A 23,878-nucleotide genomic window follows, 5' to 3' on the forward strand; every position below is an offset into this window, starting at 1 on the left:
GTGAGAATAAATTTTACAGGATGCAATGCCAATTACGGCCTGAAACCTACTAGAGCAAAGATGAGAAGTGGTGAGAGAAGCAAATTGTGAAGGAAAGCATCATGTACTACTATCATGGATTTTAACCTGGGTGATTTAGAAGTGCATGGGGCTATGTCTCATTGTCAGCCTAGTCCAGCAGACTTGATATTGCAATGAGTTTCTCTGAACCCTCACAGTTCTACTTTCATCGGTGACACAGGCGTGATGCTTCAGAAGTATGGAATATTCAGAAACTGTTGTATTTACTTTATAAATATTATGTCTCTTTAAGGACAGGCTAGTATATCCCTGGATAAATGGATTTGCTAAAAGATGTTTTCTTAAAGTCCCTGGAGGGTAATTAATGCAAATACTCAATCCTGAAGCAAAGCCAGTAATAAGTCTGTGGAAGTTTAGGAAATACCATATACTAGTTTAACCTGGTTCAAAAGCCCTAGCAGACAAAGAACAAAACACTGTATAAAGATACAGCCCTGATCTGGGAGAAGGGTCATGGTCACTTGATCCAAGAACTAAGTGAAACTGTGAGCAAGATGGACAAGCTGTGCAGAATGGTCCTGAAGTACTTTATTCCTATCAGGGTCTCCATGTGGAAAATGGGTAACCGGCTAGTAAGCAAAGACCTGCATGTAAGCTGTTTACTGGTTTTTGTTTTTTTGGTTTTTGTTGTTGTTTTTTTAAGATACGTTTTCTCTAATGCTTTTAAACTATATAAGTAGTACTTTGCTTTATGACAACTGGCTGGTTACTGGTTAACCCAGTCATTGCCGCTGAGAGGACAGGACTGCAGGTGTTGAAGTGAAGTCAGACCTGCTGAGATAATCACCGTGAACTATAGGAGTCCCTGGTTTGGAGAGATTGGCTTGGGGGATCTTGCGCTGACAAAAGTTATAGCCCTAAACATGTTAGAGGTACAGTTACTTTGGGAACTGTGACATTCAGTTTTTATTGTAAAAAATAAAATCCTTGTATTAGTCCTTTCTCTGAAAAGAGCGTGGAGGAGAAAATGAAAATATTCATGCCAAAAAGTCTTAAAACAAACTCTAATTGTTGATTAGAGGAACAAAACTCTAATACATGATTAGAAGACAGTAAATACAGTCTGCCTACCAATATAACATACTCACTTGTAAACAAATGGATGTAGAATAACATTAATAAGTAAATGTTGTGCTCTTGAAAAGTTCTGGACTGACAGCACTGAAGTTTGAAGTCCTGTTTATCCACAAAACATTAATATTACAGTTATATCAACATTTCTGACACTTCAAATTAGCATATTATATAAAAGACTAAAATATTTCTTCTTCAGACGATATTCTCCACACAACATTGTGACAGGTTGGGTCACAGAGACCCCCTAGGGACTGCCACCTGATGTGCTGAGACTACCTCTGAGCCTGTTTTCACTGCCAGCTTGGGACTTCAGTACCCTGTCTTTTTGAACCAGACACGCTAGCCTGCTGCAAACACAGACCCAGTTCTGAACCACATCCCCCCAAATCTGCAAACTTAACTGAAAACAGCTTAAGAAGTGCTCCTGTCTCTAGCACCCAGACACCCAGTTCCCAATGGGATCCAAACCCCAAATGAATCCATTTTACTCTGTATAAAGCTTATACAGGGTAAATTTATAAATTGTCCTCCCTCTATAACACTGATAAAGAGATATGCACAGCTGTTTGCTCCCCCAGGAATTAATTGCTTACTCTGGGCTAATTAATAAACAAAAGTGATTTTATTAAGTATAAGAAATAGGATGTAAGTGGTTGCAAGTAATAACAGACAGAACAAAGTAAGTTACCAAGCAAAATAAAACAAAAACACGCAAGTCTAAGCCTAATACATTTAAGAAACTGAATACAGGTAAATCTCACCCTCAGAGATGTTCCAATAAGCTTCTTTCACAGACCAGACTCCTTTCTAGTTTGGGCCCAATCCTTTCCCCTGGTAGAGTCCTTGTTCCAGCTCAGGTGGTAGTTAGAGGATTTCTCATGACTGCCACCTTCTTTGTTCTGTTCCACCCCCTCATATACCTTTGGCACAAGGCGGGAATCTTTTGTCTCTTTGGGTCCTTCTAAATTGAAAAGCACCAGGTTTAAGATGGATTCCAGTACCAGGTGACATGGTCACATGTCCTGTGAGACCCCAAGCCTTCATTCTTCCCGGTCTGACTCACAGGAAGGCTTGCAAGTAAACAGAGCCATCTACAGGCAATGGTCCTGGTTAATGGGAGCCATCAAGATTCCAAACCACCATTAATGACCCATACTTTGCATACATTACAATAGGACCTCAGAGTTATATTTCATATTTCTAGTTTCAGATACAAGAATGATATTCATACAAATAAGATGACCACACTCAGTAGATTATAAGCTTTGTAATGATACCTTAGAAGAGACCTTATGCATGAAGCATATTCCAGTTACATTATATTCACACTTATTAGCATATTTTCATAAAATCATATGGAGTACAATGTCACAAACACGACAAAGTCATATACAACAGAAAATAAAAGAAACATTAACAAAATAATGTTGTATCCCAGTATGTAGTGGTAACATTCTCTAACCTTAAACACAGGCTTAATGAGTCATCAAGTAACCACCTCAGAGTACATTAATCTTGACTAAAGATTGAATAAACATTAACTAAATAACAAGCCTTTGTCCATTTTTTTCTGGTTTTTATTCCTTACATTCCATAAAAGCCTGACTTCATTACCTCATTGGCTTTTCCTCTAGTTACTAAGAGCTGTTGTGAAATGGGCATCAAGTTACAAGGTAATGCTGAATAAGAGCTCTGTGTAAGCTTGAAAGCTTGTGTCTCTCTCAAACAGAAGTTGGTCCAATAAAAAATATTATTTCATCCACCTTGTCTCTCTAATGTAATCCTGGTATATGTCATGTAAGGAAAGTCTGTCCATTATCATGATGTACAACCCTGCTAGGAAGCTATCTGTCCCCTAAGGACAGGATGTTTCATTTCAAGAATCAGGGCATCTCACTTTTTCCTGTTTAAATTAAATTGCTAGAGATTTTTGTAATAGCTCATAAGCAGGATTTCAGGTTACAAACCCAGAAGCTAACTTGTAGGATCTATTGGCTTCAGAGGTGAAAAGTCATTGATTTCTCATGTATTTTTGAATAATTTTCCAGCAGTGTACACAACCCCACCAAACATGCTTAACCGAACCACACAAACTAGAAATGTGGACAGAGTAGGACTCTATAGCTCAGATGCAACTGTGCTTGGAATGTGGCATTCAGTTCCTGGCACCAAATTATCAACAAAATATTGTCATATTGGGAAGGAGCTCAGAGAAGAGCAACAAAAATGATCAGGAGGCTGCAGGGATTAATTTATGATCCTGTATTAAAAGAGCTAAACAAGTGTGTTGTCTCTCTGAGAGACAACAAAGGGGCATAACAATCTACAAGTATTTGTAGAACCTGAAGAACAAGGGCACCCTCTTGGGAACCATCTTGTGTGCATTTGCTTCAAGGATCAGCTTCCAAAAATGGTGACAAATTCAAGAGTGCAAAACAGTAAGTGTGAGGATAAAACTTGGGAGCAAGGAAGACTTGCAGGAAGGTTCGCCAACCCCACCCCCCACAAAATAAACAGGTCAGAACTCTCATAATAACAAAACTATCATTCAAGAAAAGAATACCTCATCCCTGGAGGTGTGTGACATAAGCACATCCTCCTCTGCTAGCTTGGGACATGAGGGACTGATCTCTGAATTGAGTGCAGTTGACTCAGCAGTGCAATAAAAGCAAAGTAGCTCAAAGGCAAAGATTACATGCTATTATATGAGGTAAAAGTTATCTGAGAGCATCATATTTTTACTTGAGTCAGATTTCTGTATGTGGACCCTTTAACATGGTTCTATGTAATACCAAAGCCAATTGTTTTGGTATTAACATTTTAAAACACTATCTATTTCAAGCTCCTGATTACATGGGCTTCAGATGTACCCATACAAATGTACTTTTGGATAAATAAAATATTCTACAAGGTTTCAGCCACGGAGTGAGATTATTTTGACAATTCAAAGTTGTCCATATATTTTTTTTACTTAAACTGCTAAAAAAGGAAATACTGGGTTTTAGAAACTCTTTTTATTTTTAGAACAAACATTTACTTTGTTTCTTATAATGATATTCTACAGGCCAGAAATCCATAATGTGCGCAAGGCCACTTTGAGATGGGTATTTTTAATTGAACACTTCAGTTATTAATGTTTTGAAAATTGGCTTCTGTTCCCAATAAATTCTTTTTATAGTATTTTAAATATGCCTATTCATAATGAATATTCCTTCTGTACAGTAGACGAATATAGTATGTTGTGAGGTATTAAGGGAAAGATTTAAGTAACTGTTCTAATCAGTAAATAGGGTGTCTCCCCAAATACATTGCAGGGGCTGACCACCACTCAGGATTATGACCATAATGAATACTTTAAAAACTATTTGAAGTATAGCACATGTCTACATGTATTTAAATCACAGGCCATATCGGCTCCTTTGCTTCTGGTTTATAATGTAACTCGTATTTCCATGCAAGGAGTTTTACTGCCTTCTAAAAGTTGTGTGGTAATAAAAATGGTAAATTAACTATAAAAATATGTTCAAATAAAGTCAAGAGACTAATTTAAATCCAGAACTGAAAACAAATATAGATTTAGGGCTCAAACTGCAGCTGGTAGGCACTTCAGTTTCCATAAAAAAACCTCCAGAAGTAATTGATGTAAATATGTGACATGCTCTAATGCTTAGGTACAACAGGGTAAGTTATGACTGTGATAGTCTAATATATGAATGTCCTAGCTTTTGAAGGTTTAAATCAAACTCTTAATATTATTTGTACATAATTGTATTAGTTATACTTTGTGTAGACTACCATGTTAAGGGTACAATGTGTCATGATTTTTAACAATGTTCTTCTGTAGCATATATATAATATACTGTAGTTTTTTTGTACTATTGATATGAACACATTCTGAAAGTGACCAATGTGATGGGAAAATGGCCAGGATTTTCAAAAGTGACTAGTGATGTTTGGTGTCTCAGTTTTTGGGGCCCAACTATAAACACCTCAAATGGCCCTCTTTTTCAGAAAAGGCAGAGCATCCAGTCTGTGAAAATAAGGCCCCTTTAAAGTGTCTCACATTGGGCACTGAAAGCCAATGGTCCTTGGGTTTCCTTTCCCCTTCTTTTCTATTATCATTACAAACAACAAGAAATGAGCTATTGTAATGTGTAGTTGAGTCTCATACTATGAATTTTAATCAAATATAATTTATTTTCCTCCATTTGATGTCCTATTTTTATTGGAACATTCAAGAGTAATGTATCCCTACTTTCTGACCTATTAGCACTGTCATTTCTGGTTAAATTCAGTTATTTCCACCAAGAAATATATTATTGAACTGAAAATGATTAAGTGAAATAGTGGTTTGAGAGATGTTATAATTATTACACTGTCCTTGCAAGAATGATTTAAAGGTTTTCATTTGCCTTTTTTATAAGTGTAAACAGAAGTCCAGTGACGATAGAAATGATTTTTACACTTCCTCTCACTAGTCTTGCACTATATATATATAAAATTCTGTTAACATTGAGATTTGAGTTGAGAGCTGAACTCCTCTGATCTGAATACCATGCGACTTGGGAAAGTTTGGACCCAGATCCAGGTCCTGATCTCAGATTTGTGGCTGACTCCTACATTTATAATGGGCTCCCACTAAGGGCACTCTGTTCCTGTGCTGTCTTTGAGATATTCAGCTCCATTCTAGAATAAATTGTAATCTTAGAAATGGCGGTGGCCTCATTGGCTCATTATTTAGTTAATTTCATTTCGCAGAAGTGCAAAACATTGAAAAGGCTGCTTGATGTCTGATAGTTCATGATTTACAGGCTCAATGGCCCACTGCTTCTGGAAAGACTGAAGGTCCTGACGTGGGTATTGTGCTAGCTGGTGAGTCAGGTCTTTTCACATTTGAGGGAGTTGCTGGGAGCAGCAGAGAAGGTGACTTTGAGGCAAGTTCAGAAGTTCTCTGGCTTTATTGCATTTACCTGTAAAGTCATTGTGGCAGGACACACCTTATACTGAGTTTTATGAAGCACAGCTGGGATCACACACTGTCATCACTGTATCCAGTTCATTATGGAGATCAGGGAGAATTTAGACATTTGCCTGGCAATAGAAGAGGACTCTTACATAGTAGGCTAGGCATTTCTGAAATATGTCCGACTGACAATAATCAATGGCATATTGTAAAATTAAACCGTAATAAGTCACCAAGGCCACATGGTCTTCACTCAAGGGTTCTGAAGGAACTCAGATATGAAATTGCAGAACTACTAACTGTGGTATGGAACCTATCACTTAAATCAGTCTCTGTACCAGATGGTTGGAGGGTAGCTAATGTAATGCTGACTTTTTAAAAAAAGCTTCAGAGGAACTGCATGATGGTAAGCTTAACTTCAATACCAGCCAAATTGGTTGAAACCATAGTAAAGAACAGAATTATCAGACACCTAGATGATCACAATGTGTTGGGGAAGAGTAAACATGGCTTTTGTAAAAGGAAATCATACCTCATCAATCTATTAATATTCGTTGAGGGCATCAACAAGCACATGGACAAGGATAATCCAATCAATATACTTTCAGAAAGTCTTTGATAAGTCCCTCACCAAAGTCTTTTAAGCCAACTAAGCATGTATGGGACAAGAGAGAAGGTCCTCTCATGGATCAATAATGGTTAAAAGAGAGGAAACAAAAGATAGGAATAAATGGTTAGTTTTCACAATAGAAACTGGTTCCTCGGGGCAGATGCCTATTATCTAGAGTAATTACGTTTCAGTGGTTAAGCACGTAAATCAACAACCATCTTTTGTTAGCCCTTTGCCACCCACCTTTGGACTTTCAGTCCAAGCTGGATGCAAAAGCACAACAGAGGAGACAAGTAGCCCCCACATTTAAAATGGAGTTTACAGTTTGGTAAAGCCACATACAGAAAGTTCAAAATCTCATACAGAATTTATAAATCATCACCGTGTGTAAACTGGTCATTAATATATGTCACGTGGGGACAAGGTTTAAAGAAGCAATTTATTAACACTTTCAATGACTGCTTATTGGAGCAGTTAGTTCTAAAGCATGTGAGAGGATAGGCTCTTCTCAGCTTAGTCTTAAACAAACAAACCAGAGCTGGTTCAAGAGGTAACTATAATCTGAGTAATAGTATCTACTTACTACAGAAAGACTGAGGGAGAATTGTTGAATAAGATGGACTATTAAGGGATTAAAGAGACAATGAAGGAGGATAAAGACTATACAGAGAAGCTAAATGATTTCTGTGAATAAGTCTTTATCATAGAGGATGTTCGAGAGCTACCTGCCTCTTATTCTTTTTAAGTAATGAAGTTCAAGCACTGTCAGAGATTTGAGGTATCAAAAAAGGAAGAGTTGGAACAAAATAACTAAAGGTATGAATTTCAACAAATTTAGTTATTTCAGTTCCATTTACTTCCACTTACTGTGCAGACAAGCCCTTACTAGTCTCAGGGTAAGAGGTAAACTTGCTAAGAGGCAGAAAACAAAGAGCCAAATCCTGCAAAGATTTACCCATGTACCTACTTATATGAGCAGTCACATTGAAGTGAAGTAGAATTACTCACATGGATAAATCTTTACAGGACTGGGCCCAAAAAAGTAATAGGAAATTATCAATTTTTTTACATGGCAAAACATCAATAGGGTGCCCTAAGAATCTGTTTTTATGTTGGTATAGTTGAATATATTTGTTAATGATCTGGAAAACACAGTGAACAGTGATATGGCAAATTTCATGGATTACACAAAATTGTTTAAATTAGCCAAGTCTAGGGAAGACTTTGAAGAATTCCATACACAGCTAACAAAGCTACATAAATGCAGAGCATGCAAGGCAAAATTCATTGCTGATGAATGCCAGGTGATGAAGCAGTAATTTGAACAGATCTTACATATACTGGGTTCTAAATCTCACTGTGTCAACTCAGGAAAAAAAGCCTTTGTGTCATCATGGACAGTCTAACAAAAATCTCTGCTCAGGGTGCAGTTTCAGCCAAAAAAGTAAACAAAAAATTAGGATTTATTAAAATAATACTGAAAATATGATAATGAATCATATGATTCATTATTTTGAATCACTGGTGTTATCCTTACTCTGAATGCTGTGTTTAATTCTGGTTACTCCCTCCAAAAAAGAAATATAGCAGAAATAGAAAGAGATTATTCCCAAATGTAACAGGTATGAACATGACAGTAGGCATAGAAAGACTTCTGTATAAGGAGACATTGTAAAGATTGGGATTGATATTTTTAGAGAGAAAATGACTAATGGGGAGAAGTGAGAGGTATATAAAATAATGAATAGTATAGATAATAATAGTGTAGAAAAGGTAAACTGAGCAGGCCTCTTTAACCTTTCCCTTAGCACAAGGAAAAGGGACATGAAATGAACTAAAAAAAAAAGAAAGGAAGGTCTAATGGAAGAAGTTAGTTGTGAGAAGGGACTGCGAACTAGGATAGGCCAATGGAAGGAGGCTGTTTTAAATATATGAAAGAGCATAAAAAAAGGCATAACATTGTGAATGGGACAAACAGATCCCCTAGATCAGGGTTTCTCAAACAGGGGTCGCCCCTTGTATAGGGAAAGCCCCTGGCGAGCCGGGCCGGTTTGTTTACCTGCCCCATCCGCAGGTCTGGCCGATCGCGGCTCCCACTGGCCGCAGATCGCTGCTCCGGGCCCATGGGAGCTGCTGGAAGCGGCAGCCAGTAAATCCCTTGGCCCGCACAGCTTCCAGCAGGTAAACAAACCGGCCCGGCCTGCCAGGGGCTTTCCCTATACAAGCGGCGACCCCTGTTTGAGAAACCCTGCCCTAGATAGACTTTGCAGTCAGGGCCGGCTCCAGGTTTTTTGCCGCCCCAAACAAACAAAAAAAAAAGGCGTAATGCTGCCCCTTGAAAAGGGCCGCCCCAAGCACATGCCTGTCTTTATAATGGACTAGATTAGCAGAGGCCTTGCTGGGATGGACTGAGGACTGGGGCGCACTGGCAGAGTTCTGCATTGGGCAGGGCTGAGTGGAAAGTCAGGCTGAAGGTTGTCACGGAGCCACAAGCTCTGCGCTCTGCCCCAGCTTTTAAACAGTCCCTTGGAGAAACCCAGTCCCCCAGTGGGTCACTATCTTCCTTAGTTGTATGTCATGCAGCCTCAGTGCCTCAAATGCTGAGTCCTAGGGCTCCAGCACTCAGTTTCACCACAGGAGCTCTGCCCAGTGAGTCCAACTGAGATGCTCTTGGTCAGCGATGTTCTGTTCTTCACGGATATAGCTTTAGCCAGTATTTGCAGTGACCCCAGGCAGAGTAGGATTTATTAGTCGACTGTAACACAGAAATGGGGTGTCCTTACATTACCATAGGCAGGGCCGGTTCCAGGGTTTTTGCTGCCCCAAGCGGCGGGGGGAAAAAAAGCCGCAATCGGCAGCAGCTCCACCGCACCGCTTTCTTCTTCGGCGGCAGGTCCTTCCCTCCGAGAGGGACGGAGGGACCCGCCGCCGAAGAGCCTGAGGTGCCGCCCCTTCCCCTTGGCTGCCCCAAGCACCTGCTTGCTGGGCTGGTGCCTGGAGCCGGCCCTGTTTGCAGTATCCTTGGGCTGGTTCCAACTCCCACTGAAATCCATAGGAGACTTAATGGGAGCTGGATTGGGACTCTTGTGAGTGTTAAACAGTTGCTAATTTCTACCACCATTGGGTGCATTTCAGTGGTGGGAGAAATGGTTTCTTGACATAAAGCTATTTGGTATTCTGTAGTTTGTAACATGCTTTGAGAACTATTAAGCAACATGAAGAATATGTTTTTACTGTGGAACAAATTGTATTAAATTATCCTTGGATTATTTGTTAAATGAACAATGTTGTTAAATATTAAACGGCAGAATATTGAGCATTATATCTGTCACAGATAGAAAAACTACCCACTGTGTGTTGATTAATACAACTCATTCATTGGGTAGTCCCACCACCTTCCAGGGATTGTCACAAATCCGTCTCCTGTCTCTGGATGCTAGGTTTGCATTTGCAGTTTTGCTTTGTAAGAATTTATGTGTTCCCATAACTCCTTGCAGGCTACTCAAATGGAATAGAGAGAATATAATGGGGCATTGGATGGCTATTATCAGGTCTGATACTCTTATGAAGAGGTGAAGGACTGCAGATTGAACAAGGCAGAATGAACTAGAGTATCCAAGACAGTGAACTTTAGAGGAAGAGTAGAACAATGAGATGGGGGGGAGGGGAAAGGACAGAAAGGGAGAAGCTTCATGGTTTGTAGGAATCATGGACTGATAGAAGGTTAAGGGCAGAAGAAAAGGGAGGGAAAGTGCTAAAAAGTGTATGGTCAATAATTGAGGAGATGGCAGACGCTTAGGAAGATGAGTGAAACCGGGGTGGGAAGACAGATATGTGGGGGAGGGGAAAAAAGATAAGTTGGGCAAGAGAACATGAAGAAGCAGCCATTCAGGAGGAGAGTCTGACTACTGAGTCAATTAATACAATGAATAGTTCAGCCTGGGGAGGAGCAGAGTTTGACAAGAGAGGCGACTGTGGAATTGAATAACATTTTGTCCAAGACAAGGTGGCAACCTTACCTTCATCACCAGCAAGAAGTGTCATAGCCTTCCAGATATTCTTCTTTGTTACAGATCACAATATAAATTGTTCACAGACTTGGGTGTAAGGAGTAGGCCAGTTATTTACAACCATGATGAAAAGTTTACAATACTTTCTGGAACTAACTCTGGTACACAAGGAACATTGGTATGTCTGCCAGAAGTCTGAAAACATTACACTCTACTGAAAATGGATATGTAATAGGAACATAAGATTTACCATACCTGATCAAACAGTGGTCTGTTTAATCAGGTACCCTGCATCCAACAGTGGTCAGTGTCAGATACTTCAGAGGAAGGTACAAGATTCCCTGAAGTGGGCAATTATGGAATAACTTGTCCTTAGGGGAATTTTCTTCGTAACCCCAGGCAGAAGTTGGTTGGTTCTATTAACGTTGTTTTTAGAAGTCCAAAACAATTTTTGTTCTGCTCAGTCCCTGCAAATATTTTTCTTTGTCTTATTCCAAGGAAAGTGATTGCATAGCCTTCCTAGTTCTTTTCATTTTTGTTGTTCTCCTCTCTGTCTATTCATTATCTTCTTAAATTTATGGGACTTTTTAAAAAGCAATTATGTAGGAGTTGTTGTTGATATGAATTGGTAGAAAGTACTACTGAAAGTTAGAATCTCTATGAAAGGAATAATAAAAGAATGTTGTAACCATATGATGGATAATTAGATAACCCTAAGGTGTGTCAGTGTGGCTGCAAAACAACCTTCTCCAGTCACTGCTGAAAAGAGCGAGAGCAGAGTTTGGCTTAAAATGTTAAGATACTGTAGAACCATTAAATGAACAAGTTGAAATTGGCTTAAGGGAAAGCAGTTTTGTCTCAGTGATTCCTATTTTACTTACATGCTCCACAATTCAAGATATAATTAGATCTAATCTTTTATCCAGTCATTATACTAGGATAACTACTAAGAGTTTGCACAAAACCTCAAGACAATTTATTTGGGACCCAGAGAAATATAATATTAATGCTGTGATTGTGTATATTTTATATCAGGGGTTCCCTCCCTAGACTGTCCATTTTGTACATTATGTCTATTTTCAATTCCTCCCCCCCCCCCCAAAAAAAAACATTTCACACCTGGAAACTTTAATTCACTTTTGCATGCACTGCAGGGAGGTATTATCTAATGGTGAGAGCAGAGGCTTGGAGTCAGAATAATTTTGTTCCCAGCTCTGCCATTGACTTGCTCTGTAGGCATAACACTTGACTTTTCAGTGTTAGTATACCCTCAGTTCTATGGGAATCTTGTACAGGTCTGTCACATCTTACGCGCATTTAACATGCGCGATTTCAACATTACACGGTCAGCAAAAACAAAAACAAAAAGAGAAAAATAACAATTTTAATACTATACCTGTAGTGCGGGCAATTTCGCCCGCCATTGAACTCAATGGAATTTTGGCTATATGCGGTTTTCGCTTTATGCGCTAACCGCGGAACGGCACCCCCGCGTAAGATGAGACAGACCTGTAATTCCTTCCTTCCACAGAGCTGTTGTGTGGTCCAATTAATTGATGTTTCCAAGATATTCTAACATCTACTCATAAAAGGCACTATATGAGTGCAAAGTATTATATGATATTGTATCTGTACATAGTATGCACTTTGAATCGCAGGTCAGGTGGCTTTTGAATATTACTTTATCCTTGGATTTTTACCTCAGTGGAGTATCTGGTTGGTCACATATGACTATGGGAGAGTTCATCTGAATGACATTGGTCAAAATATTTAGTTACTTAATGCTTTGTACATGTGCCTACAGGTTTTATTATAGATGGATTTTTATAAATCAGTAAATGTTTGCTCACCGCCAATCTAAATGGCCAGTTCTTAATTGTTTTACTGCTTTAAAAAAAAAATAAAAAAAGGAAATAGACAGTACTTCATCATGATTTGATCCCACCATCAACATTGTGGTCACATAAATATTACTATAATATGTGCATTCTAAATGTATTAACAATTGCTAGGAGCAATGAAATCACAGAAAGCCAGACATTTATTTTCTTCCTGGACTTGTTTTACCTGCTTAATATTTTGTCATCCCCCTAAACTAGTCCCAATCCAACTGTATTGATTTATCTGTTAGAGTACTTTGCCCTATGTACTGTCCATGTTCATAGTCAGCTGGTTTCAGTTCTTTGTTCCCAAGCATAGTCTGATGATTATGGGAAAGAAACAGAAAAAGTAATTGCTGACAGCTACTATTAATATGCTTGGGTCAAGTACTTAGCAGTAGTGTGACAAAGGCCCAGGATCATAATTTCTACCATCAATAACATATTAGTTGACGCTAAGGGCAAAGCATGAAGAATTCAGCAGATTCCATGGAACATCATAGCCAGCATGGCAGCCAGGGAGAAAAGCTATGAAGATCATGAAAATTTGTGAAGGTAGAGTCATAGTGGTAACACAATTATTTTAAGTGTTGCTTTTATTGCCATACAACTGACACATTTTACTGTTGTAAACTATTGCTTTCAGTAGTTTTCAATGGACAGTTGATATTAGCAAATCAATATTTTATATCAGAGTCAGTGCACTCGGTAAAAGTAACTAAAACAAAACTACACATCTTTCAGATGCCTGGACATGATATAGAATTCCCATACCACTTCTATATAGGAAATACCCCCTATAAGGATTCACACACTATCTTCTAACATCATCTCTTCTCCTGTGATATTCTCTTTTCCTGCCTCCTGCCACTTCCTATAATTTATTAATACTTATTTATTATTTATTTTGTAGTAGTTCCCATAGGCCTCAGTCATGGTCAGAGCCCTATTGTGCTATGCTCTGTATAAACCGATAAGAAGACATTGTCCCTGCCTTAAAAAACTTGCAGTCTAAACTTCACAACTGGCATTCTGTCCTCATAACAAGGAAATAATGCAAACAATCTACTTTAAGGGACCAATCCTGCACACCTTATTCACATCAGCAGTCCTACCAAAGACTAGGTTTGGTCTAGTGTGCTGTGATACTAAATCTACCAACTATTGATGATGGTGAGGTGGCTCCAAACCCATATTATTTTGTAGTATTCTCGCTACTTACTTCAGGTGTGTGTGTGTGTGTGTGTGTGTGTGTGTGTGTGTGTGTGTGTGTGTGTGTGTGCCCATCGATAGATTTTACTCTATATTTCCTGGCATATTCCTGTAACAGTTAGTAGCAAATTCTGACAAGTGTCTCACCTGTCACAATGTCCTACTTTCATCATTTGATTCATTGGAGCAACAGCTAGCAAATTCTGATGTATGACTGACACCTGCCAAAATTTACTACCTACTGCAAGATGAGAACTAGAGAAGATAGCAAATTCTAATAGGAGGAAGGCTCCTATCATAAATTGTTGCCTCCTGTATCAAGGATATAAATGGTAAAGATAGGAAATTCTGACAGGAAAGTGACACCCATCAGAATTTCCTAGAAGCAGCTTCCTTATTTTCCAACACAAACTGATAGTATCATCATATTTTGCTGCCAGGAGCAAATGCTGGCTGCGAGGCATTTTGTGATGTTACATCATAGTTCTGAGTTAAATCTTTTTGCTACAGTTCCCATTTTCAGCAATGGAATCAATCTTATGCCACAAAATCTGACTCCTGGCACTAAACAATGAATGTAAAGTGGACTGGAGGGGTTAGGGGCCCCTAGGAACATCTTAACATTATGTGTAATAAAGCTGCAGGTGACTGAATCCACAGGAAAAACAAGGTTTTGTTTTGTTACAGTGTTGAGTTGTTTGCATGCAAGATCTGTTTTATTGGTATAAAAAGGAAAGAAGCATTAGTTCTTACCATGTATTAATTGTTGGTAGGTTTTAAATATTGGCTAGATTTGGGGAAGGTAAATAATATATAGTCTCTTATTTAGTGTTTTTCTTCCATAGATTTTTTTCCAACTACTTTATAAGGGGAGGGTAAGTATCATACACATTTTAAAGTTGAGGAAAGTGACTTGGTGGTGATGATACAGGTCTGCCACAAACTAGGAATAGAACATAGGTGTCTTCATTTCCATCCTCATTCCTTAGCAAGAGACCACAGTGCCTCGAAGTCAGAGAAAACCACGTAATTAGACGTTCATAGCTCAGTGGGATATAATATCTGCAGTTAGGAAAATAAAAACAACACTGTGAAGTACTAGAAGAGTGTTGCAATTTAATTTGAAGTTTTCAAGGAAACTGTAATCAACAAAGTGATGTGGTTTTACTAGATTTAAAAACAAACAAACAAACAAACAAAAAACCACTGCATCACCCATGTCCAACCCTAACTAAACAGTCTGTGATGTGGAAGTTTTGTAAACATGGTCTTTATTTTAAAGATTCCCAGACTCCCCCAAGCGGATAACTAGAAAATATATCAGCTGAGTGTATTGAAAGACTCCTGTCCGTTATTAGTAGTAAACAAGCAATACCCCCTCCAAAAAAAGCTGAACTCCGATCTATGTCAAGTTTCCCCATTACCCGCGCTGTAACGAGTGTTCTTTTCAAGAGAGCAAGATTGTTTCCCTCACCCAACGTGTTTTTACGACCCTGCCCTTATTCAGTTTCCCCTTAACACGGGGGCGTCTGATCGGTCTAGGAAGCCTGGATCCGTTTGTAGCCGGATAAAAGGTAACACTTTGCTAGTACGTAGAATAGTCTCAGTTTTGTGGAGCGAGATGTCTGGTACCTATTGTGTATTTAGGAAGTGATTGGCATGGGAGTAGTAGGAGCATGGACCTAGGTTTCGTTTTGTCCAACTTCAGTGATGCAGTGAGTGACTTGAAGTGTACAGGGATTTTCCCAATTCTACCCCACTTGGGGGGGGGGGGGAGCAGGAGAACGCAGAGTGACATTTGCCCTATGCCCAGGCACAGACATCGCTCTGAAATCCTTATTAACCAATTAAGGCTGCCCTGAGAGGGAGATAAAGCTCTCCACACATCCACTGAAGGACTGGTCCCCAGGCTGCCCGCTGGCTGCTATTGATCCCTGTAAGTGCCTGCTAATGAGTCCCGTATCTACTCCCAAGGAGCCATGCTCAGAGGAGCTAGAGGGGAGAAGAGCAGCACGCCCGCGGAACGCCCCCGCCCCGAGCCGAGCAAGTGCCGGGCGTTGTGCCCTGATCGCCTGCCCAGGACTAGCGGTCGCGGCCTGAGCAAAGGCCAGCCCTTCTTCGGGGCTCGCTGGGTTGGGGGAGCCCTGCCCCTCAGCCACGGTGCTAGAGCTGCACGGTGCAGGGGGGAGCAGCCCAGGGAAGAGGACGGGGCAGCGGCGGCGGAGAGCTCCCTTGTCACCTGCAGCTGCCAGTGGCGGGGCTCGACAGAGGCAGCAGAGCCCAGTGCCAGACCCCTCCTAGCGTGCCGGGGGGGGAGGGGGAAGGAAGGGGTCAGGAGGGTGGGGCCCCTGATCCCTGCTCTGGCTGGCTGCCCCGTCCACAAATCCCGGACTAACCAGAGGCTAGACTAGAAAGCGCCCCCCTTCCCCAGATCAGAGCCCTGCCCGGCGGAGAGCAGCGGGGCCGGGAACACTCTCGGGAGGGAAGCCGCTGTCTCAGGCTGGGCTGCTGTTGGGCTAGGGATTTGCTGCAATTGATGCGAAGGGTTCCCAGCCAGCCAGGGCCAGGGGCCGCCTCTTCTGTTTCCACGTTCCCGTTCCCACCGCCTGGTTTCCTTCGCTCCTTCTCCTTTACCTGCGCTGCGGCCGCCTGGGTCCCCTGGCCGCCTCCCGCTGCGGCTGGAGAAGTGGGGCCGAGACAATAGCCCGCGCCCGGGACTGGGGGGAGGGAGCTGGGGGTGGCGGGAAGGCGGCGTGTGACAGCTGTACTCCTCTGACAGCTCCCGGGATCAGCCTAGTGGCTCCCTGCCATTGGCTCAGTGCAATGGACCGGCAACGCTGCGCGGTATAACAACACTATGCCTGTGAGAGGCAGCAGCTCAGACTCCTTCAGCAAAGCCACGGAGATGCTGCTGCCGCTGCGCCGCCGCCTCCTCCTCCTCCAGCCAGCGCTGCCCTGAGACCGCGGGAGACTCTGGACCGTGCCCCCGGGCTCCTGCAATTCCTGTGTGTCTCCCCCGCCCCCGCAGCCCGCGAGGGGAGGGGACCGAGCTCTGCCAGGCGGAGGAGTTGGGCGGCTGGGTTAATTGCCGAGATTAGCCGGAGGTGGTGTACATGCCGGTGGGGCTCTGCTTCCTCCGGTCCCCTCAGCACAGCACCGTCACTCCGCCCGCCCTGGGTCTGCCTGAGCTGCCGGCACTGGGGTGCATGGACACGGCTGCGGTGGAGGCGGCGGCTGCCCCATGGAGTGTTACTACATTGTCATCAGCTCCACGCACCTCAGCAATGGGCACTTTCGCAACATCAAGGGAGTTTTCCGAGGGCCCCTCAGCAAGAACGGGAACAAAACTCTGGTAATGTCTCATTTTCTACCCCCCCCCTTCACCCCTTCCCAGCAGCGGCTCGGCGTGCGGGTTGCTGGGGGTGCACTGCCATTGATGCAGCACGCGGTAGTGCTGGACAGTTCTAGGTAGTGTGTCGCTGGCGCTTGTGGTGTAATGGGGACCTGGTCCCATCTCCAGTGGCACGGGTGGTTGAATGACTGTTTCTAGAGCACTTCTAGGGATAGGAGTTCCCACTAATTTTACATATTCACTCGGACTCCCCGTGGGCAGGACTTTAGCCACCCAAAAGAGTTCCCCGCATGTTCTTTTAGCTTTCTCCGATTTGGGGGTCTGTGAATAGGGATCCCAGAAACCCAACCTGGAAAGGGCATGCAGGCTGCATGGGTGGGTGAGGTGTCACTTTCAGTCTTTTAACCTAGGCTTGCAGAGTCTTTAACAAGCTGGAAATTTACCTGGTGATGCTCCCAACACACACAGCTCAGTAAAATGGTGTGGGTCTCCAGTCTGGAATCGAGTATGATAGGTGATTTCATCTATCCCAGATGTCTATGCCAATTAGAAAGTCTTTGGTTTTTAGAAAGTAAGGGAAGAGACAAAAAGAAACACTTGTTTGAGGCCTGAACTTCCTGAGCAGGGAGAGTCAGTTGTTCAGGAATGACTTCAGAATCAATCTCATTAGTAGTACAGACAGGCTTAAAGGGTTTTAACAGGATCTGCTTAGGAGTCTTGGTTAGATACACTGGGAAGTCTTGGTTCATAGTCTGTGTATTAAGATTATATTTGTATAAAATGTGCAGTACTTCATGTATTGGTTCGGCATCTCTTCCGGTTCCAGTAGTTTTGTTGACTTGTTTGTGCTCAGAGTGTTTTGGTTTCTGGACTTAGTGGATATGAAGACTTATAGTGTGGGGAGATTGGAAGGATGAAGTCCGTGCTTACAAGTGCCACAATGCCCATGAAAATATGGGTAATGCAGGAACACTACAATTGAGTGAGTTACTTCATGTAACAGCTCAAGGAAAATGAACCAAAGTATAAGCAGATGTCTGCAGGAGACCACAGAACTGGAAGTAGGACTTAAACAATATTGTTTATCACTCTTCTCCACCACCTTATTCTAAATTTCCTTTTGTTAAAATGGAACAGCACTTGTTCACTGTATACTTCCCTGGAACGCATGACCTGTATTAACATTTGCTAAAGTTGGCAAGCTTGCAGCTTCTCCCAAATAAAGAGATTAAGACAAGCTTTTGAGCCAAGTCATAAAAATAGTAACTACTACAAGAGTATCTGAAACTGTCTTTGGTTTGTTCCAAACTGAAGGGCTTCTGATGTTGGAAAATTAATGCAACAGTTATTTCAGTAGTATATACTTTACAGTCTTCTTATTAGGGAAGTATCCTATTCCTTGAAATTAAACAGATAATGGTAGAATTCTTGTGATTGCAGGCAATACACATATTTAGTGGCTATGGCTGCAAAATAAAAAAATCCAGTATAGAAATGTTTGACAAATTGAAAATTTGGTACATATATATTGCCTATATTAAACTGACTATTGAACGGAGGAAAGATGTGTCAGGCAAGCTTAATTGATAAAAAGTCTGCTACAACTTTTGAACTGTGTGTTTACGGAGTAATACCTATAATTTATACAACCTCAGTTGTACTATAGTCTCTTCTCTTGAATATCTGACAACCTCCTTTTTAATGCTTATGTAATAAATAGCTTATAAAATCAACAATTCTGTTTATCTTAAATTCAAGTAATTAGTAACTAAAATAATGTTGGAAAGAAAGCATATGTGTTTAATTTAGTAATTTCAAATGAAGTGTATTGCATAGGGTTTAGTTATTTTCATTCTGAAAGTAAATGTAAAGTTACACTGATATTTGGCAAGATACTCACATACAAGAGAACTAAGGGTATGTCTACACCCAGCTGCTAGTTCGGCGGCTGGGAATCGAAGTTCTGGGTTCGACTTATCGCGTCTTGTCTGGACGCGATAAGTCGAACCAGGAAGTGATCGCCGTCGACTGCGGTACTCCAGCTAGACGAGAGGAGTACCGCGGCGTCGACGGGGGAACCGCGGCGTCGACGGGGGAGCCTGCCTGCCGCGTGTGGACCGAGGTAAGTTCGAACTAAGGTACTTCGAACTTCAGCTATGTTATTCACGTAGCTGAAGTTGCGTACCTTAGTTCGAATTGGGGGGTAAGTGTAGACCAAGCCTAAGTAACAAATATGCTATTTATTAAATGAATTGCTTTTAAAGAATTTAATGTAAAACTTTAAACCTAAACTATCGCTTTTATCATACTCAACCTGGAATATAACTGTAAAATAATTATCCAGTAAAAATGTTCCTAGTTTTTTTTAAAATGGAAAATTAAATTATTGATTTCAGATTCTATATTCTTCATAATACATTCCTTAACATATGAAACAAATGAGATAAAGTATAGATACCCGGAGTAATATTTTCTCTGAGTAATTTCAAATTAAAATAATATTTAGCTGGGATCTAATCTGGTTTGTGTATATAAGAAGGATTTTTAAAGTTCATTTATATTATGAAGGAATTAAAGCACTATAAATAATAAGGAAAAGCTGCAATAACTCTACCTCATGCTCTGAACAATAATGTACATTTTACTCAGTTTCTGTTTGCAAATCAAACATTAAATGATTTCACAGAGAATCAATCACTTTGAATATAAATGGACTTCATTAACATGTTTAATGTAAATGTTTGTTTTAAGGCAAATTCTATATTATGGCCTTGGGAGTTTTCATAAGAATACACTGTCTTCTATTGTAGTCTGATGTCCAGCCCTCCCATTCCCGCCTATCCTCCTTAAATGTGATGGGATGGACACAATCCGTTTTTAAAATATAAAGGATACAGCCAGTGTAAGCAGAGCTGAAGCATACGCCTTTCTGTTTTGCTCTAAGTCATTCTGTTCATTGTCATTTACACCTCGAACGCAAAAGCTAGGGTTGCCAACCCTCCAGGATTGTCCTGGAGTTTCCAGGAATTAAAGATTAATCTTTAATTAAAGATTATGTCATGTGATGAAACCTCTAGGAATATATCCAACCAAAATTGGCAACCCTACCAAAAGCAGATTGTCAAAGTGACAGTTTCCTTGTGAGTTGGGGAGAACTCTAACGCAACTGTTTATATAGTGTTGAATCATTTCTGTGAAAAAATTGGCATATATTAAGCCTTACTTTGCCTATGCCCTGAAGGGATTAATTATAATATTCTTCAAGGAAACAGGAGACTATATTTGCTAAAGCTATCGAAGACATCTCCCAAAAAGCAGGAAAGGGAGGCACACACAGAACAGAGGAAGTGGGAATGGCTTTTTATCCAGTTTTGTGACATTGAAATAAACAATCTGATTGAGTGGGATGGAAATAACTTACTTATTTTAACCCACCTGCTGAACAGAGTGGAAGGGCCTCAGAACTGCTGCTGGAAGCTGTTTTTATTTTGGAGTAATTTGTTCCACTGGCCAATAGGGGTCACTGCTGAGCAGAATTTCTTCCTGCCTGCCTGCTGCTCTATCTTACCCCTTGCAGATTCATCTGTTTCCTTCTGTACTCTGCTGGACTGCATGGCAGAGTGAGAAGGCTGCCCAGAGAGCTGAGATCACTAGTGAGCGTCCCCCCCTGCTTCCTTGGGTGAAGGGAGAGGCAGAGAGACTACCCTGTGGACTTCCACTTTGTGTGGAGCACAGGCAGAAAATCTCCCCAGGGCTTCCTCTGCTCTTCTGGTGGGACAGAAAGGCAAGACAGAGCCTCAGAGCTTCTCTCTGCTTCTTGGATAGGGAGGAAAAGCAGAGGGGCCCTTCCTGTGAGGGTTAGATGGGGAGGAGAGATGAGGCTAAGAGTTCCTCTCCCCTCAGATAGTAGGGGAGGAAAAGCTCACCCTCCCAAGTCTCCTCTGATGTGGAGAAGAGGCAGAGACACCCCCCTTTGACACTTTTGGTGGGGAAAGGGGGAAAGTATAGTCCCCACTTTCCTCAGTGAGATGGAGGAAGAAAAAGTTCCTTCCGTGCCCACAGATGGGGAAGAGAAGAAAATCAGTTGCTTCCACTGTCACGCCTCTGGGGTATAACCTTTCCCCAGCCCCCAGGATATCAGTAACTCATTTTGACAGATATGGCAATTTTCCCAATATCATTGAAAAATTGGACTGAATTAAGTTTAAGTAGCTATGGAGTTGATTGTATTAAAAATCCAAAGTTTATGCGTTATTGTGGAATTGTATGCAACTTCTATAAGGGAAGACATGACCAGCGTAAACCCTGGGAAGTGTTATGATCTTCAAAGGCCTATTTGAAATAATTGTGCCAGATAAGAATGAACTTATGGGACAAATAAACATAGATGGGTTTCCCAGGAAATCTCTAGGGGGGAGGGTATACTAGATTACCCACTCTGGTTATGCAAGAACTCAGACTTAAAAGCTTTGCCCTGAGGAGGGGACTTTTGTCTGCTGATTACTTGTTCCCAGAGTCTCAATATCAAAGACCAAACTGTATAAAGGAAGGATTCTCAGACTCATGGGTGCGCTTGTTCTGAGCGAACAGCTATTATAAACTTGTCATCACAGAAAACCCCTTGGTGAGGCTTGAAGTATTGATCATCTGCCAGCGTCTTTGCTGGAGTTAGGGTGATCTTTGGTAAGCTTATTAGCATGTGTTCTTTTATTTTTTAATATGTTTTCTCTATAAAGCTTTCACCTTAAGAATAAATGTGCTTGCTTAGATAGAGCTGCATGGTAACTTCTAATTGTAGGCAATTGTGCTGTTTATAGCCTCTGACAGGCCTGTTTTGCTGTCTGACTTTCTGGGGATCTCACAGTGTAGGCAAGGAGCTGTACAGCCTGGAAAAACCTTGGTTATTAGAAAGAGAGTCTCTGCCTAAGAGGGTGATGGTTGAGGAGCTGTGAGATGCAGGTGCAATTGCCATGAACTGTGACACTCATGTTGGGATTTTAGGAGAGGATGATGTGGAAGTGGAAGAGAAAGAGAGAAGGAGCCCAGAAAAAGGGGGAGAAAGAAAGAAAGGCAGCAGAAAAGAGGGTGTGATGGAGTAAACACTGAGAAGGGATGCAGGGAAAGTCAGAACATGGAGAAGGGGGATGGTAAGAAGGAACTAAGACAAGTCGGAGTGAAAGAAGAATGGATTTAATCAAACCAGAAACTATTATAAAAAATGAAATAGAAAAGGAAGCCCCAAGAGAATATGTACAGGGAAAGGTGAGGAGGGGGATGTGAAGAAAGGGATAGTGAAATGAAGAACGTAACCAAAAAAGACCTAATAGGTTGATTTTTAAATGCAAATATGTTAACATAAAACCTACAGTAATGTTTAGGGGTATGTGTATATGATATATATGCGTAGGCATCTTTGTATATTCATACTCCTGAGTAATATATTAACATATTTGGAGCAATCTAGTTTTGGTGAATCTTAGCCCTATTTAGTCTTAATCTGTGCCACTTGCCATTGACATACATTGAAGGTAGGAGTTTGGTGGAAGAGGGACTCAAACTCATTGTCTGGCTATACCGAAAGAAGGACAGGAGACATTTGACATGGGTTTAATCAGGCTGCAACTTTATTATTAGATGTCTGGGACTACCTGGCAGATAAAAGTGTACAATGCAGGTAACCCCATGTTTATTCCATAATTACCCGGGGTGTTTTTACCAGCTCCCCCTCTTTTTCCATCCAGGTCCCTCCAGCACATCCATTGCCGGGACCTTACCATCCACCCTCCCTCCTCGTTGGAGGGTTCAGGTGGGCTATAATAGTGGGGATTGGCTCCCTTCCTTACCAATCATAGGAGTCCCCAGCTGCCCTCTGTTTGCTCCTTTACCGAACACCTCTTTTAAGTCCTTTTCCAAGCCATTTATCTGGTCACAGTATTCCTTTCCTATAGAGTACCGGCGCTGGAAATCCGCCACAGGGAGGCGCCAGCCCATTAGCTTGGTTGCCTCCTCCCCAAACCCAGTCAGGTTCCAGACATCTCCTAATGCTGCCTTTTAAATAAGTCAAAAAATGACAGCATCTAAGTCTGAAGGGTGAACCCCATTCTCCCGAAACAATTCTGGTGCCCCATATACTATGCCAGGATGTGAAATTACTGCCCCTCCTAGGGTCCCAAGGAATTTTGGCCACCTCCCTGTTCACATACCTCCTTGCCTTGTCCACCCTGGGGGAGGGGGCGGGGGGCTCATGGCTCCCTGCCAGATCCTGCGCGGAAGCATGTCTGACCAAACAATGTTAACTCCTGGGAAAATTTCAAGGATCAGCCTCAAGTCCCTCCTTGCTCCGAGCATTAGTTCCACCCCTTTAAGCATTCCCAAATCGTTTTCCCCAAGTTGTACCACAATTATATCTGGTGGCCGCTGACTGGCCCGCCTCAGCCTACTCCATGCAAAGGGAGGGTTAAGGCACAGGGCTGCCCCTTTTAAGCCCCTCATTCCCGGGGCATGAGTCAGCAACCACGCTGACCCTTTTGCAGCAGCTTTCACTTCCTCCCACCCAGCATCATAAAGCACAGTTCCCTTCATTTGGCCATCCAGCCGAATTACCTCTCCCCCACCACTTAAAGGGGCAGAGTGGTCATTCTTTGGATCATAGCCTCTAAAATCCTAAAATTGCCTCAGATTGTTAATATAGCG

The 23,878-nt window shown here is 41.6% G+C and overlaps 1 protein-coding gene across 1 annotated transcript in view; it reads left to right on the forward strand.

The window, feature by feature from the left end:
* Window positions 1-17,074: 17,074 nt before the first annotated feature.
* ZNF804A (zinc finger protein 804A) overlaps window positions 17,075-23,878 on the forward strand; it is a 228,522-nt gene continuing 221,718 nt past the window's right edge. The window contains exon 1 of the mRNA XM_065413818.1: window positions 17,075-17,185. Within this exon, the coding sequence (XP_065269890.1) occupies window positions 17,075-17,185 (111 nt within the window). The remainder of the gene's footprint in view (window positions 17,186-23,878) is intronic.

Source organism: Emys orbicularis, chromosome 11 (assembly GCF_028017835.1).
Source record: "Emys orbicularis isolate rEmyOrb1 chromosome 11, rEmyOrb1.hap1, whole genome shotgun sequence".
Lineage (NCBI taxonomy): Eukaryota > Metazoa > Chordata > Testudines > Emydidae > Emys > Emys orbicularis.